This window comes from Acanthopagrus latus, chromosome 16, assembly GCF_904848185.1.
Source record: "Acanthopagrus latus isolate v.2019 chromosome 16, fAcaLat1.1, whole genome shotgun sequence".
Classification (NCBI taxonomy): Eukaryota; Metazoa; Chordata; class Actinopteri; order Spariformes; family Sparidae; genus Acanthopagrus; species Acanthopagrus latus.
This window is the reverse complement of record NC_051054.1, coordinates 8,545,878-8,562,833: the sequence shown is the minus strand read 5'-3', so window position 1 is coordinate 8,562,833 and position 16,956 is coordinate 8,545,878. Positions and strand designations below refer to the sequence as shown.

At 40.0% G+C, this 16,956-nt stretch overlaps 7 gene segments (V, D, J or C); 3 read left to right on the top strand and 4 right to left on the bottom strand.

Moving 5' to 3' along the window:
* Positions 1-2,966: 2,966 nt before the first annotated feature.
* On the bottom strand, positions 2,967-5,156 carry LOC119034464. The segment is given in 2 exon segments: positions 2,967-3,492; positions 5,122-5,156. A coding segment is annotated over 1 exon segment (312 nt).
* A 183-nt stretch (positions 5,157-5,339) lies between these two features.
* Positions 5,340-5,891, top strand: LOC119034466. The segment is given in 2 exon segments: positions 5,340-5,464; positions 5,557-5,891. Coding segments are annotated over 2 exon segments (387 nt in total).
* Positions 5,892-8,784: 2,893 nt separating this feature from the next.
* Positions 8,785-10,352, bottom strand: LOC119034472 (the record flags this gene model as incomplete). The annotated part of the segment is given in 2 exon segments: positions 8,785-9,375; positions 10,211-10,352. Coding segments are annotated over 2 exon segments (465 nt in total), but the record flags the coding sequence as incomplete, so codon positions are not given.
* A 389-nt stretch (positions 10,353-10,741) lies between these two features.
* Positions 10,742-11,848, top strand: LOC119034468. The segment is given in 2 exon segments: positions 10,742-10,998; positions 11,091-11,848. Coding segments are annotated over 2 exon segments (378 nt in total).
* Positions 11,849-11,965: 117 nt separating this feature from the next.
* LOC119034463 lies at positions 11,966-13,886 on the bottom strand. The segment is given in 3 exon segments: positions 11,966-12,558; positions 13,404-13,482; positions 13,848-13,886. Coding segments are annotated over 3 exon segments (426 nt in total).
* Positions 13,887-13,937: 51 nt separating this feature from the next.
* LOC119034467 lies at positions 13,938-15,035 on the top strand. The segment is given in 2 exon segments: positions 13,938-14,190; positions 14,283-15,035. Coding segments are annotated over 2 exon segments (378 nt in total).
* Positions 15,036-15,156: 121 nt separating this feature from the next.
* LOC119004917 lies at positions 15,157-16,735 on the bottom strand (the record flags this gene model as incomplete). The annotated part of the segment is given in 2 exon segments: positions 15,157-15,749; positions 16,594-16,735. Coding segments are annotated over 2 exon segments (465 nt in total), but the record flags the coding sequence as incomplete, so codon positions are not given.
* Positions 16,736-16,956: the final 221 nt, after the last annotated feature.

Here is a 16,956-nt window from a genome sequence, read left to right as displayed (position 1 = left end):
CAGTTTATTACTGTCAGAGTGTCCAACAAATCAGCAGTGCTGCTGTGTTCTCACAGTGATTTACCGTTGTACAAAAACCTCCCTCAGTCAGACAGCAGAGACTCTGAGCTGTTACAGCAGGAAGCGACTGCAGCTGCTGAAGAGGAAGAGACTCTGACACAGACCACTGAACACAGAGCTGACAGGAGCCTCACCAAGCACACACTAAGATTCACACTAATATAATTATATTGTTTAATATGCTATCTTTTTATTCCATTTCAAACATTGTTATGATAACCAAAGATCCCAACATTTTCTTTAACAGTCATTATATTAACAGCCATGAAAGACTGTAGAACACAAATCGTAAACCTGCACTGAACATTTTCAGAAAGATGCTCACCTGCTTTCTTGCTGAGTGATATCACTCTCATATCTATCCATCAGCATGAAGGCTAGAAGCAGGGGGGAAACTTTCTTACATTGGCTCTGTGCCAGTGTAAGAAAGTAACCCCACCAGCACCTTTAAAGCTAAACATTAGTTCATACAAACAGCAAAGTAGAAAGCAGATTGTTTCAGTGTAACAGGAGTATATGCCAAAATTTTTCTTTGCCAGAAACAATATTTTTTGTAGAATTTCATTAGAGTTAGAACTGAAGAAGCCTCTCGGATGAGACGTCTTCAAGAAACTGAAACAAGTCCAGCTGCCTTCAATACAGCACTTAGATTTACCAAGACCTGGATGACTGAGAACCTTCATGAACAATCTCATCTTCAGTTTGAGGTTGTCAGGTAACCAGTGGAGAGAGGTCTGTATGGACTAAACGAGCAGGGAAGCAAGCGGAGAACTCCTGTCACATAAAAAGTGCAGGAGGGGTGGACCAACATGCAGGAGAAAGCATAGAGACTGGATTCAAAGCTTTCATTTATGTTTGTTGGAAAAAGTCAAACATCAAGAGAAAAATGAGAGACAGGAACAGGCAACGCGAGCACACAACTGAACAAAGGCTGAACTGAAAACTAAACATTGATACAAAACAAACTGGTGATGTAATGAGGTGCAGGTGCAGAAGCTCAGGTGAGGAGACTGAGGTGAGGAAGCAGGAGAACAGGAAAGGAGCTGATTGGCTGGTGAAAACACTGGGAACAGGGCGGGGCTAACCAGGCTGAAGCAGGACAGGTGTGGAGGGAGAAGCAGGCCGGGGAGGAGCACAGGAACACAGGAGGGAAACAAAGTGCAGACAGACCACAAACATCCAGAAAACACAATAAAAGCAGACAGAAATGTCAGAACCACGACAGCTTTACAAGAGCTGATGGTCACATTTACTTGTCTGTAGGGACATGCAAGCTGTTTCCACATGCTGTCAGTCTCAGCTAAGTTAAAGCTCGATTAATATATCCTTCCTCTTGCACCTTCCTCAGTTCCTGACTGAGCACAGGGCTCAGACTCTCTCGCTGTATTTAAAGAATGATGATATTTTTCAGATGCATCTTGACCTGAAGAAACAAATGAGATTGAGTGTTTTTCTCACCAGTATTCTGTCCATCAATATGCTATCAGAAGCCACAACTAGTTAACCAGAAGTCTCAACAACAGGATTGAGGGAAATACTGAGTACATTCAAAATAAGTCAATAATCCTGTCAGTTCATAGTGAGGTCAGCAGGGGGTGATATAGACCTGTTAATGAGGACAAAGTCATGTAAAATCATGAAGAAGTGAAGTGCAGGATGTTTAAAATGAGGAGAACAAATGTAAAACAGCTCAAAGTCAAAATGTTCTAGATGGACTTTAAAGTGTCACATGATCTTCAAGATGATGAGCTGTCACTCCACCTCACCTCCTCTGTTTCTGTTTCACATCAACAGGTGTGTGTTTGCCTTCTTGAACGTCTTTTGCATGATTTTAATGCATCGCTGCGCCCAAGAGTTTAAAATCTTATGTCACAGACAGTCTGAACTGTTTTCCTGTACTCACACTGAAAACTGCATCAAGATGATGTTGCCAATAACTCTGATTGCCATGTTGGGTTTTCTGACTCAGGGTGAGAGATGTTGAAAATGTTTGGTGCAAATTCAGTCAGTGCTCTCCGCTTTTACTTTTGTTTAACTTTGTCATTTCTCATTTCAGAGTCTTCTGCCAACACTTTCTTGACTCAGCCAGACAAATCCAAGTCTGTTAGTCTTGGAGGGACTGTGACCATCAGCGCCACAGGGAGTTCAGATATTGATGATGATCTCAGCTGGTACCTTCAGAAACCTGGACAAGCTCCCAAACTTCTTATATATGAGGCATCAACTCTAAACTCTGGAACTCCGTCTCGATTCAGTGGCAGCTATTCTGGTTCTGACTACAGTCTGACCATCAGTGGTGTTCAGGCTGAAGATGCTGGAGATTACTACTGTCTCGGTGTTGGGTCAACATTCACACAGTGATTCAGAGCTGTACAAAAACCTCCTTCAGTCTGACTGAAGAGAAAACGGCCTGCTGCAGGTGCAGAGGGTTGGTGAAGAGACTGTGATGAGGAGAACTGGTCCAGTGAACACAAGAGTCATCAAGCAGAACCACAATGAACCTAAATAAAACACAAACTAACTCATAGACATTTTTCCATACACAGTTTTTAACTTCAATGATTTTCAGTGAATTCAGTAATTTTACATGCAAACTGATAAAGACCAGTTATTGTTGGACTTCAACCTCTGAAATGAAAAAAGGTACAACAGTGTCTCTGCAATAGCTGCACAAAAAAAGTCTGAAACTTAAACAGTTCAAAGCAGGAATGACATTTTCAATTTATTACACTTTATTTTATTAACTAAAATGATTACATGTTCAAAATGTGAGATTCTATGTTCAGATGTCACAAAGTAGAACCATCTCCTGTTCTTTTGTGTATAATATAACATTAGTTATGATGCTGAGAATATCAAGAAGATATTTTTTATGATGAATATATGATAAAAATAAAAACAAGATCTATCATAATCCACAGTTTTATTAAGACATTGTTTAAATCTTTATGCCACATTTCTGTTGAATGAAACATTTATCTTGGACTTAAACTGATAATATTCAGCAGAATTTGAAAAGTAAAGAACATGAAGAAGAATATGCAGAAGATCAATATTAGAAGTGGGACACACACACACACACAGCTCCTGTCCTGGGCTTCAGTCGGCCCCTCTAGGCCTCACACTGGCTCCTGTGGAGGGACTGGGTCTGGCTGCGGTCATGATGGAGGACCTTGCAGGTGTACAGCTCTCCTTCCATCCAGCGCTCCCGGCTCAGGCTCAGGGTGCTGCTGCTGCTGTAGCGTCCGCTCCTCTCCTCCTCCCAGCTGCTCAGGACCCCCTCTGTCACCTCCGTACCGTCCACCTCCCAGCGCACCGCGGCTCCCTGAGGAGAGTAGCCGGTCAGCAGGCAGGCCAGCGTGGCCGAGCCCCCGGAGAGCTGCTCAGAGGAGGGGGGAAGCAGAGAGACGGAGGGCCTGACCATGGGGCCAGCTGGAGGGGAGAGAGGAGACACACAAGGAGCAGATTAACTTCCAGTGCAGGACACACAGCTGGACATGAGACACTGATGAGACATGACAGAGGTGAACACTGCTGTGGATGAGCTGTGTGCATGATACTGTGATCAGACAGAGGAGAGGAGCTGACACACGGAGGAAATGAGGGTTTAACAAATAAAAGAAAATGATAAAAGTTGATGTTAATTTGACATTTAAAACAATTCATCTTCTACTGTGACACTCAACATAAATCACTAAGAATGACACAATAATGCCGCATGACTTTGCTGTGAATCGTTTTGAAATTTTTACTTTTTCATAATTGATTTAAATCTTTATATCTGCCTTCTGTTGTTTGGCAGTAGATAATTCATCCCTTGAATGATATTCTTGTTTAAAACAATGTAACATCTATTTACCCCATGTATAGTACACTGAAGTACAGCTAAATGTTAATCAACATTTAAATGCACTGTTTTAAGTATACTTAAGTACAGTTAAAAAATCAATTACACTGTCAGGAGGCATACACAATGAGCTTTTGCAGTTTTATTTAGAATATACTTATGACAAAGAACACTTACTAAAAGTTAGTTTTTTAATAAATATTACATTAAGCACAACATGATATTATGCTAGTTTTTCTTCTTTTTTTTGAGCTGTGACAGTTAAAGACTTTGTCATCTGTCTGTTTCACTTCCTTTTCTTTACTTTAAGCTAATGAACTGTGAACACAAACTGCAGCTATAAATGTTTATATGAATTCAAATGATTTTTAAACATTGTTTGCAAAATATTGTTATAAATAACAACTGAGTTTAAACATTGAAAATTGAGAATTAGGATGTTATTTTTTTGAGTTTTGAAGTTGACCTCAGTCAAATTTTATAACCAGAACCGCTGATTAAATTTCAGTTGAACATTGAATATTTATTAAAAAAGTAATAATAAAAAATGAAACTTAGGTTATTTGGCCTAAATTTAACCTTGACATTATCAACAGTGTGTCAATAATAGAATTTTACATTCTGCACAAAGTTTTCGTTTAACTACATTAACAGACAGCTTAATCAATTTTTTGAAAAATTAGTTGTCTGGAATAATTGCTTGTTTAATCGCATTCTGATGCAAAACTCAGTCTAAAATTGTATATTTCAGAAATTATAGAACCTCTGGTACTTACAGTGAATGATGAGTTTGGTTCCTCCACCAAAAGTGACCCACAGTGATACAAACTCATTAAGTGGCCGTACAAAAACCTCCTGCACTGTGAACAAGCATCTTTCCACTGAAAACACTCTCTGATTTTTATAATAACACACAAATATTCATATTAGTTGAATCTACAATGATTGTTCAATGTTATGGATTGAAAATATTCAATAAATATGAATCATTTATTTCATTTTTCTTGAGTTTTCTACTCCTGATGGAGAAACGATCACAGTCTCCTTGAAATAAAGTCATTTTTACAATTTCACATCAATTTCTACATGCTTAAATTAACATGATGCTTTTTGATAATCATTATGTACTAATAACTCATATTAAACAGAAATTGCCATTCATCTACAGGAAACCCTGTGAGTAAATGAAAGGCAGACAGACAGACATATCATACCAACCACAGTGGACACAAACTCATCTTAAATCCTCAACTGCACTTCTAATATAAATATGTTCCTCTGTTCCATTAAGATCATAGATGGTGTAAATCCAAGCAGTGTTTCTCCTGATGTTGTGTCCCACGTTGCCTTCAGTGTTCAGCTGAGAGCAGAGAAATCATTTCCATAGAGAGGAGGCTTTGCATGGTCAGCTGATCCTCCAGTGAACTGAGAAGGTTTATAGTCCTGTGAGTTCAACACTGCAGGACTCACATCTGTCAGTCAACACAGCAGAAAGCACAACCACCATGACTCTCATCACCATCCTCATCTGGACGCTGGCCTGCTGCTGTTTTACAGGTTGGTTCACTCAGCAACATTTCACACATGATGTGCTGCCTTTTCTCTCATTGATTTCTGCTGATAAATCAATGATTTGTTTCTGTGTGCAGGATGCAGCGGTCAGGTGACTGTGACTCAGCCTCCAGCAGTGACATTTACTCCAGGATCCACTGTCACTCTCACCTGTAACACCAACCCAGCTGTTTACAGAGACAGTGATGGTGATGATTGGATCTTCTGGTATCAACATAAACCTGGACAGCCTCCAAAGCTCCTAATAAGATATGTGAGCGCACGTCAATCAGGAACACCAGCTCGGTTTAGTGGCAGTGGAAGCAGCTCTGCCTTCACTTTGACCATCAGTGGAGTTCAGGCTGAAGATGCAGCAGTTTATTACTGTCAGAGTTACCATGAAATCAGCAGTGCTGATGTGTTCACACAGTGATTTATAGTCGTACAAAAACCTCCCTCAGTCAGACTGCAGAGACTCTGAGCTGTTACAGCAGGAAGCGACTGCAGCTGCTGAAGAGGAAGAGACTCTGACACAGACCACTGAACACAGAGCTGACAGGAACCTCAGCAAGCACACATTATAGATTCACACTAATATTATTATATTGTTTAATATGCTATCTTTTTATTCCATTTCAAACATTGTTATGATCCCAAAATTTTCTTTAACAGTCATTTTATTAACAGAAATCGTAAACCTGCATTGAACATTTTCAGAAAGATGCTCACCTGCTTTCTTGCTGAGTGATATCACTCTCATATTTATCGATCAGCATGAAGGCTGGAAGCAGGGGGGAAACTTTCTTACACTGGCTCTGTGCCAGTGTAAGAAAGTAACCCCACCAGCACCTTTAAAGCTAAACATTAGTTCATACAAACAGCAAAGTAGAAAGCAGATTGTTTCAGTGTAACAGGAGTATATGCCAACATTTTTCTTTGCCAGAAACAATATTTTTTGTAGAATTTCATTAGAGTTAGAACTGAAGAAGCCTCTCGGATGAGACGTCTTCAAGAAACTGAAACAAGTCCAGCTGCCTTCAATACAGCACTTAGATTTACCAAGACCTGGATGACTGAGAACCTTCATGAACAATCTCATCTTCAGTCTGAGGTTGTCAGGTAACCAGTGGAGAGAGGTCTGTATGGACTAAACGAACAGGGAAGCAAGCGGAGAACTCCTGTCACATAAAAAGTGCAGGTGGGGTGGACCAACATGCAGGAGAAAGCATAGAGACTGGATTCAAAGCTTTCATTTATGTTTGTTGGAAAAAGTCAAACATTGACAGAAAAATGAGAGACAGGAACAGGCAACGCGAGCACACAACTGAACAAAGGCTGAACTGAAAACTAAACAATGATACAAAACAAACTGGTGATGTAATGAGGTGCAGGTGCAGAAGCTCAGGTGAGGAGACTGAGGTGAGGAAGCAGGAGAACAGGAAAGGAGCTGATTGGCTGGTGAAAACACTGGGAACAGGGCGGGGCTAACCAGGCTGAAGCAGGACAGGTGTGGAGGGAGAAGCAGGCCGGGGAGGAGCACAGGAACACAGGAGGGAAACAAAGTGCAGACAGACCACAAACATCCAGAAAACACAATAAAAGCAGACAGAAATGTCAGAACCACGACAGCTTTACAGGAGCCGATGGTCACATTTACTTGTCTGTAGGGACATGCAAGCTGTTTCCACATGCTGTCAGTCTCAGCTAAGTTAAAGCTCGATTAATATATCCTTCCTCTTGCACCTTCCTCTCAGTTCATGACTGAGCACAGGGCTCAGACTCTCTCGTTGTATTTAAAGAATGATGATATTTTTCAGATGCATCTTGACCTGAAGAAACAAATGAGATTGAGTGTTTTTCTCACCAGTATTCTGTCCATCAATATGCTATCAGAAGCCACAACTAGTTAACCAGAAGTCTCAACAACAGGATTGAGGGAAATACTGAGTACATTCAAAATAAGTCAATAATCCTGTCAGTTCATAGTGAGGTCAGCAGGGGGTGATATAGACCTGTTATTGAGGACAAAGTCATGTAAAATCATGAAGAAGTGAAGTGCAGGATGTTTAAAATGAGGAGAACAAATGTAAAACAGCTCAAAGTCAAAATGTTCTAGATGGACTTTAAACTGTCACATGATCCTCAAGATGATGAGCTGTCACTCCACCTCACCTCCTCTGTTTCTGTTTCACATCAACAGGTGTGTGTTTGCCTTCTTGAAAGTCTTTTGCATGATTTTAATGCATCGCTGCGCCCAAGAGTTTAAAATCTTATGTCACAGACAGTCTGAACTGTTTTCCTGTACTCACACTGAAAACTGCATCAACATGATGTTGCCAATAACTCTGATTGTCATGTTGGGTTTTCTGACTCAGGGTGAGAGATTCTGAAAATGTTTGGTGCAAATTCAGTCAGTTCTCTCCACATTTACTTTTGTGTAACTTTGTCATTTCTCATTTCAGAGTCTTCTGCCAACAACTTTCTGACTCAGGGTGACAAATCCAAGTCTGTTAGTCTTGGAGGGACTGTGACCATCAGTGCCACAGGGAGTTCAGATATTGGTGCTGATCTCAGTTGGTACCTTCAGAAACCTGGACAGGCTCCACATCTTCTCATATATCTGGAATCAACTCTAAACTCTGGAACGCCATCTCGATTCAGTGGCAGTTCATCTGGTTCTGACTACACTCTGACCATCAGTGGTGTTCAGGCTGAAGATGTTGGAGATTACTACTGTCTGGGCTTTCATAGTGATTACACATTCACACAGTGATTCAGAGCCGTACAAAAACCTCCTTCAGTCTGACTGAAGTGAAAACGGCCTGCTGCAGGTGCAGAGGGTTGGTGAAGAGACTGTGATGAGGAGAACTGGTCCAGTGAACACAAGAGTCATCAAGCAGAACCACAATGAACCTAAATAAAACACAAACTAACTCATAGACATTTTTCCATACACAGTTTTTAACTTCAATGATTTTCAGTGAATTCAGTAATTTTACATGCAAACTGATAAAGACCAGTTATTGTTGGACTTCAACCTCTGAAATGAAAAAAGGTACAACAGTGTCTCTGCAATAGCTGCACAAAAAAAGTCTAAAACTTAAACAGTTCAAAGCAGGAATGACATTTTCAATTTATTACACTTTATTTTATTAACTAAAATGATTTCATGTTCAAAATGTGAGATTCTATGTTCAGATGTCACACAGTAGAACCATCTCCTGTTCTTTCATGTATAATATAACATCAGTTATGATGCTGAGAATATCAAGAAGACATTTTTTATGATGAATATATGATAAAAATAAAAACAAAGACACTGACTCTTTATAATCCACAGTTTTATTAAGTGATGATTTCATGTTCAAAGTCTCTCTTTGAGACAAACTGATGATATTCAGTAAGATTTGTAAAGTAAAGAAGAAGAAGAAGAATATGCAGAAGATCAGTATTAGACAGCAACATGCAGACTGAAACACTGAGCAGAGAGCTGTGAAACCTGCAGAAACATGTGAACAGAGGAGATCTGGAGCTTCATCAGGATCTCTATGAAAGCAGCAGCATCATCTCCAGACAGGAAGTGTTGCTGAAGCTCTACTCTGAGCAGCGCTCAGGCTCCAGGCTTTGAGTGACGGGGCTCTGTCCATTCAGACTGGCCTCACAGCTGACTGAGCCCGCCTTCCTCCACTGGTCTGCAGAGAGGCTCAGGGTGCTGCTCCAGCTGTAACGGCCGTCCATCCCCAGGACCTCCGGGCTGTGTGACGCCCCTGAGGAGCTGCTGCTGCCCCCCACCTTCCAGCCCAGCCTCCAGGTGGAGGGGAAGCCCCCGCTGGACAGACACACCAGTGTGGCATCTCCCTGCTGCAGCTGCTCTCTGGAGGGGGGGAGGACGGTCAGGGTGGGCTGCACCACACCCACTGGAGGAGAGAGAGAGAGGGGGGAGGAGAGGGGGGGAGAGAAGACAAAGTCATGAGAGTGAAGGCTTGGTAATAAAGACACATGACAAACTGCTCGTTTCTTATATTTGATCCAATCTAACAGAATAAGTTGTGCTGCTGCTGCTGCTGCTGCTGCTCTCATAAATCACTCAGTATCAGACCATCAGACACACCATTCAAGTGGAAATGCAACTAAAAAGCTTCACTGATGAAGATTATTGACGACGTCTTCACGTGTGTTTCATAATGTGTGACAGTGAATAACTCGTCCCTGTGATGATTTTCTTCTGTTCAAACTGACGGAGCTGAAACACTCATGTGAACACAGTTCAAACCTTTGTCATCTGTCTCTTTCACTTCCTTTTAACCACATGTGAAATGAATGAAGCATGAACACAAAGATAAGCTGCATTTACTGATAAAATACTTTTTGTGTTTAAAAATCTTTTACATGTAAAAACTGTTTAAATGTTCAGAATATAAATTTTCAATAAAAATTAAACTTCTGAAGTTGTGTGTTTTGAGCATCAGAGGTTTTACTGTGAGGTGAATATTGAATATTTTGAAGAACAACTTAAACTGATAATAAAAAACAGAAAATTAAAAAATAGATGAGTTATTCAGTTCCTCTTAAAATCAAGTTATATGCACCTACAATTTGTGCCAAGTTTCCTCTCAGGTTGTGATCAACTTCATGAAATAATTATAATTATCAATAACATTCAAATATGGAACTTGATCAGAATCTCAATAAATATTTGATAAAAGTCATATTCGCCATTTGTTGTATGAAATAAAAATCTCTGGTACTTACAGTCAACGATGAGTTTGGTTCCTCCACCAAAAGTGTACCACAGTGATACAAACTCATTAAGTGGCCGTACAAAAACCTCCTGCACTGTGAACAAGCATCTTTCCTCTGAAAACACTCTCTGATTTTTATAATAACACACAAATATTTAAATTCATTGAATCTACAAATATTTTTCAATATGTTGGATTGAAAATATTGAATGAATACAAATAATTTCTTTCATTTTCTTGACTTTTCTACTCCTGACAGAGAAATGATCACAGTCTGATTGTAACAAAGTCACTTTTGACAATTTTATAGCAACTCATACATGATAAAATCAAAATCATGCTTTTCTGATAATCATAATTTACTGATAACTCATATTAATCAGGTAATTGATATATTCTGTATCTACTTTAAACCCTGTGAGTGAATGAAAGGCAGAAAAACAGACATATCATACCAACCACAGTGGACACAAACTCATCTTAAATCCTCGACTGCACTTCTAATATAAATATTTTCCTCTGTTCCATTAAGATCATAGATGGTATAAATCCAAGCAGTGTTTCTCCTGATGTTGTGTCCCACGTTGCCTTCAGTGTTCAGCTGAGAGCAGAGAAATCATTTCCATAGAGAGGAGGCTTTGCATGGTCAGCTGATCCTCCAGTGAACTGAGAAGGTTTATAGTCCTGTGAGTTCAACACTGCAGGACTCACATCTGTCAGTCAACACAGCAGAAAGCACAACCACCATGACTCTCATCACCATCCTCATCTGGACGCTGGCCTGCTGCTGTTTTACAGGTTGGTTCACTCAGCAACATTTCACACATGATGTGCTGCCTTTTCTCTCATTGATTTCTGCTGATAAATCAATGATTTGTTTGTGTGTGCAGGATGCAGCGGTCAGGTGACTGTGACTCAGCCTCCAGTAGTGACATCTGCTCCAGGATCCACTGCCACTCTCACCTGTAACACCAACCAAGCTGTTTACAGATACAGTGATGGTGATGATGCTATGTTCTGGTATCAACAGAAATCTGGACAGCCTCCAAAGCTCCTGATAAAATATGCCAAAACACTTGAATCTGGAACACCAGCTCGGTTTAGTGGCAGTGGAAGAAGCTCTGCCTTCACTTTGACCATCAGTGGAGTTCAGACTGAAGATGCAGCAGTTTATTACTGTCAGAGTTACCACAGTGGTGGAGTGTTCACACAGTGATTCAGAGCCGTACAAAAACCTCCTTCAGTTTGACTGAAGTGAAAACGGCCTGCTGCAGGTGCAGAGGGTTGGTGAAGAGACTGTGATGAGGAGAACTGGTCCAGTGAACACAAGAGTCATCAAGCAGAACCACAATGAACCTAAAGAAAACTGAAACAGACTCACAGACATTTTTTCATAAACACGTTTTAAACTTCAGTACATTGCAGTAAATTAAATATTTTTAGGTGTAAAATGATAAACGACCATTTATTATTGGATTTCAACTACTGATATCAAAATAAGTACAATAGTGTCTGTTAATAGCTGCACTAAACAGTCTAAAACTAAAACAGTCCAAAGCAGAAAGGGATATTTCTGTTTATTACAATTTATTTTATTAACTAAAGTGATTTCATTTCAAAATGTAAGATTTTATATTCAGATGTCACACAGTAGAACCATCTCCTGTTCTTTCATGTATAATATAACATCAGTTATGATGCTGAGAATATCAAGAAGATATTTTTCATGATGAATATATATTAAAAGTGAAACAAAGACACTGACTCTTTGTAATCCACAGTTTTATTAAATGATGAGTTAATGGTCAAAGTTTCTCTATGAGATAAACTGATGGTAATCAGCAGAAGTTGAACAGTAAAGAAGATGAAGAAGAAAATGCAGAAGATCAGTATTAGACAGCAACATGCAGACTGAAACACTGAGCAGAGAGCTGTGAAACCTGCAGAAACATGTGAACAGAGGAGATCTGGAGCTTCATCAGGATCTCTATGAAAGCAGCAGCATCATCTCCAGACAGGAAGTGTTGCTGAAGCTCTACTCTGAGCAGCGCTCAGGCTCCAGGCTTTGAGTGACGGGGCTCTGTCCATTCAGACTGGCCTCACAGCTGACTGAGCCCGCCTTCCTCCACTGGTCTGCAGAGAGGCTCAGGGTGCTGCTCCAGCTGTAGCGGCCGTCCGTCCCCAGGACCTCCGGGCTGTGTGACGCCCCTGAGGAGCTGCTGCTGCCCCCCACCTTCCAGCCCAGCCTCCAGGTGGAGGGGAAGCCCCCGCTGGACAGACACACCAGTGTGGCATCTCCCTGCTGCAGCTGCTCTCTGGAGGGGGGGAGGACGGTCAGGGTGGGCTGCACCACACCCACTGGAGGAGAGAGAGAGAGGGGGGAGGAGAGGGGGGAGAGAAGACACAGTCATGAGAGTGAAGGCTTGGTAATAAAGACACATGACAAACTGCTCGTTTCTTATATTTGATCCAATCTAACAGAATAAGTTGTGCTGCTGCTGCTGCTGCTCTCATAAATCACTCAGTATCAGACCATCAGACACACCATTCAAGTGGAAATGCAACTAAAAAGCTTCACTGATGAAGATTATTGACGACATCTTCACGTGTGTTTCATAATGTGTGACAGTGAATAACTCGTCCCTGTGATGATTTTCTTCTGTTCAAACTGACGGAGCTGAAACACTCATGTGAACACAGTTCAAACCTTTGTCATCTGTCTCTTTCACTTCCTTTTAACCACATGTGAAATGAATGAAGCGTGAACACAAAGATAAGCTGCATTTACTGATAAAATACTTTTTGTGTTTAAAAATCAAATTTTACATGTAAAAACTGTTTAAATGTTCAGAATAAAAACATTTCAATAAAATTAAACTTCTGAAGTTGTGTGTTTTGAGCATTAGAGGTTTTAATGTGAGGTTAATATTAAACATTTTAAAGCAAAGAACAATTAAACGTGATCATTAAGAACAGGAAATTAAAATAAATGAGTTACTCTTTGCATCTTGAAATGAAATGATGTACAATTAAAAAAAAATATAGATTTCTACAGAGTTTACGCTTAGATTGTGATCAACTTCATGAAATGATAATTATTATCAACAACATACAGATACTAAACTTGATCAGAATCTCAATAAATACTTGATAAAAGTTACATTTTCCATTTGTTGTATAAAATATAAATCTCTGGTACTTACAGTCAACGATGAGTTTGGTTCCTCCACCAAAAGTGACCCACAGTGATACAAACTCATTAAGTGGCCGTACAAAAACCTCCTGCACTGTGAACAAGCATCTAATCACTGAAAACACTCTCTGCTTCTCATAATAACACACAAATATTTATATTTCTTGAATCTATGAAGAATTTTCAATGTGTTAGATTGGAAATATTGAATGAATATGAAGCATTTCTTTCATTTTTCTTGACTTTTCTACTCCTGACATAGAAATGATCACAGTCTCTTTGAAACAGTCATTTTTTCACATTGTATATAAATTTAAACATGCTTACATCAACATCATTCTTTTCTAGTAATCATAATTTACTGATAACTCATATTAAACAGATAGTTAATATATTGCTTGTCTCCTTTAAACCCTGTGAGTGAATGAATGGCAGACAAACAGACATATCATACCAACCACAGTGGACACAAACTCATCTTAAATCCTCGACTGCACTTCTAATATAAATATGTTCCTCTGTTCCATTAAGATCATAGTTGGTGTAAATCCAAGCAGTGTTTCTCCTGATGTTGTGTCCCACGTTGCCTTCAGTGTTCAGCTGAGAGCAGAGAAATCATTTCCATAGAGAGGAGGCTTTGCATGGTCAGCTGATCCTCCAGTGAACTGAGAAGGTTTATAGTCCTGTGAGTTCAACACTGCAGGACTCACATCTGTCAGTCAACACAGCAGAAAGCACAACCACCATGACTCTCATCACCATCCTCATCTGGACGCTGGCCTGCTGCTGTTTTACAGGTTGGTTCACTCAGCAACATTTCACACATGATGTGCTGCCTTTTCTCTCATTGATTTCTGCTGATAAATCAATGATTTGTTTCTGTGTGCAGGATGCAGCGGTCAGGTGACTGTGACTCAGCCTCCAGCAGTGACATCTGCTCCAGGATCCACTGTCACTCTCACCTGTAACACCAACCAAGCTGTTTACAGATACAGTGATGGTGATGATGCTATGTTCTGGTATCAACAGAAATCTGGACAGCCTCCACAGCTCCTGATAAAATATGCCAAAACACGTCAATCGGGAACACCAGCTCGGTTTAGTGGCAGTGGAAGAAGCTCTGCCTTCACTTTGACCATCAGTGGAGTTCAGACTGAAGATGCAGCAGTTTATTACTGTAAGAGTTACCACAGTGGTGGAGTGTTCACACAGTGATTCAGAGCCGTACAAAAACCTCCTTCAATTTGACTGAAGTGAAAACGGCCTGCTGCAGGTGCAGAGGGTTGGTGAAGAGACTGTGATGAGGAGAACTGGTCCAGTGAACACAAGAGTCATCAAGCAGAACCACAATGAATCTAAAGAAAACTGAAACAGACTCACAGACATTTTTTCATAAACACGTTTTAAACTTCAGTACATTGCAGTAAATTAAATATTTTTAGGTGTAAAATGATAAAGACCATTTATTATTGGATTTCAACTACTGATATCAAAATAAGTACAATAGTGTCTGTTAATAGCTGCACTAAACAGTCTAAAACTAAAACAGTCCAAAGCAGAAAGGGATATTTCTGTTTATTACAATTTATTTTTTTAACTAAAGTGATTTCATTTCAAAATGTAAGATTTTATATTCAGATGTCACACAGTAGAACCATCTCCTGTTCTTTCATGTATAATATAACATCAGTTATGATGCTGAGATGATCAAGAAGATATTTTTCATGATGAATATATATTAAAAGTGAAACAAAGACACTGACTCTTTGTAATCCACAGTTTTATTAAATGATGAGTTAATGGTCAAAGTTTCTCTATGAGATAAACTGATGGTAATCAGCAGAAGTTGAACAGTAAAGAAGATGAAGAAGAAAATGCAGAAGATCAGTATTAGACAGCAACATGCAGACTGAAACACTGAGCAGAGAGCTGTGAAACCTGCAGAAACATGTGAACAGAGGAGATCTGGAGCTTCATCAGGATCTCTATGAAAGCAGCAGCATCATCTCCAGACAGGAAGTGTTGCTGAAGCTCTACTCTGAGCAGCGCTCAGGCTCCAGGCTTTGAGTGACGGGGCTCTGTCCATTCAGACTGGCCTCACAGCTGACTGAGCCCGCCTTCCTCCACTGGTCTGCAGAGAGGCTCAGGGTGCTGCTCCAGCTGTAGCGGCCGTCCGTCCCCAGGACCTCCGGGCTGTGTGACGCCCCTGAGGAGCTGCTGCTGCCCCCCACCTTCCAGCCCAGCCTCCAGGTGGAGGGGAAGCCCCCGCTGGACAGACACACCAGTGTGGCATCTCCCTGCTGCAGCTGCTCTCTGGAGGGGGGGAGGACGGTCAGGGTGGGCTGCACCACACCCACTGGAGGAGAGAGAGAGAGGGGGGAGGAGAGGGGGGGAGAGAAGATAAAGTCATGAGAGTGAAGGCTTGGTAATAAAGACACATGACAAACTGCTCGTTTCTTATATTTGATCCAATCTAACAGAATAAGTTGTGCTGCTGCTGCTGCTGCTGCTGCTCTCATAAATCACTCAGTATCAGACCATCAGACACACCATTCAAGTGGAAATGCAACTAAAAAGCTTCACTGATGAAGATTATTGACGACGTCTTCACGTGTGTTTCACAATGTGTGACAGTTAATAACTCGTCCCTGTGATGATTTTCTTCTGTTCAAACTGACGGAGCTGAAACACTCATGTGAACACAGTTCAAACCTTTGTCATCTGTCTCTTTCACTTCCTTTTAACCACATGTGAAATGAATGAAGTGTGAACACAAAGATAAGCTGCATTTACTGATCAAATACTTTTTGTGTTTAAAAATCAACTTTTACATGTAAAAACTGTTTAAATGTTCAGAATATAAATTTTCAATAAAAATTAAACTTCTGAAGTTGTGTGTTTTGATCATCAGAGGTTTTACTGTGAGGTGAATATTAAATATTTTGAAGCATATAACAACTTAAACTGATCATAAAAAAACAGAAAATTAAAAAATAGATGAGTTATTCGGTGCCTCTTAAAATCAAATCATATGCACCTACAATTTGTGCCAAGTTTCCTCTCAGGTTGTGATCAACTTCATGAAATAATTATAATTATCAATAACATTCAAATATGGAACTTGATCAGAATCTCAATAAATATTTGATGAAAGTTACATTTGCCATTTGTTGTATGAAATAAAAATCTCTGGTACTTACAGTCAACGATGAGTTTGGTTCCTCCACCGAAAGTCCACCACAGTGATACAAACTCATTAAGTGGCCGTACAAAAACCTCCTGCACTGTGAACAAGCATCTTTCCTCTGAAAACACTCTCTGATTTTTATAATAACACACAAATATTTATATTCACTTAATATACATAGAATGTTCAATATGTTGGATTGAAAATATTGAATGAATACAAATAATTTCTTTCATTTTCTTGACTTTTCTACTTCTGACAGAGAAATGATCACAGTCTGATTGTAACAAAATCACTTTTGACAATTTTATAGCAATTTATACATGATTAAATCAAAATGATGCTTTTCTGATAATCATGATTTACTGATAACCCA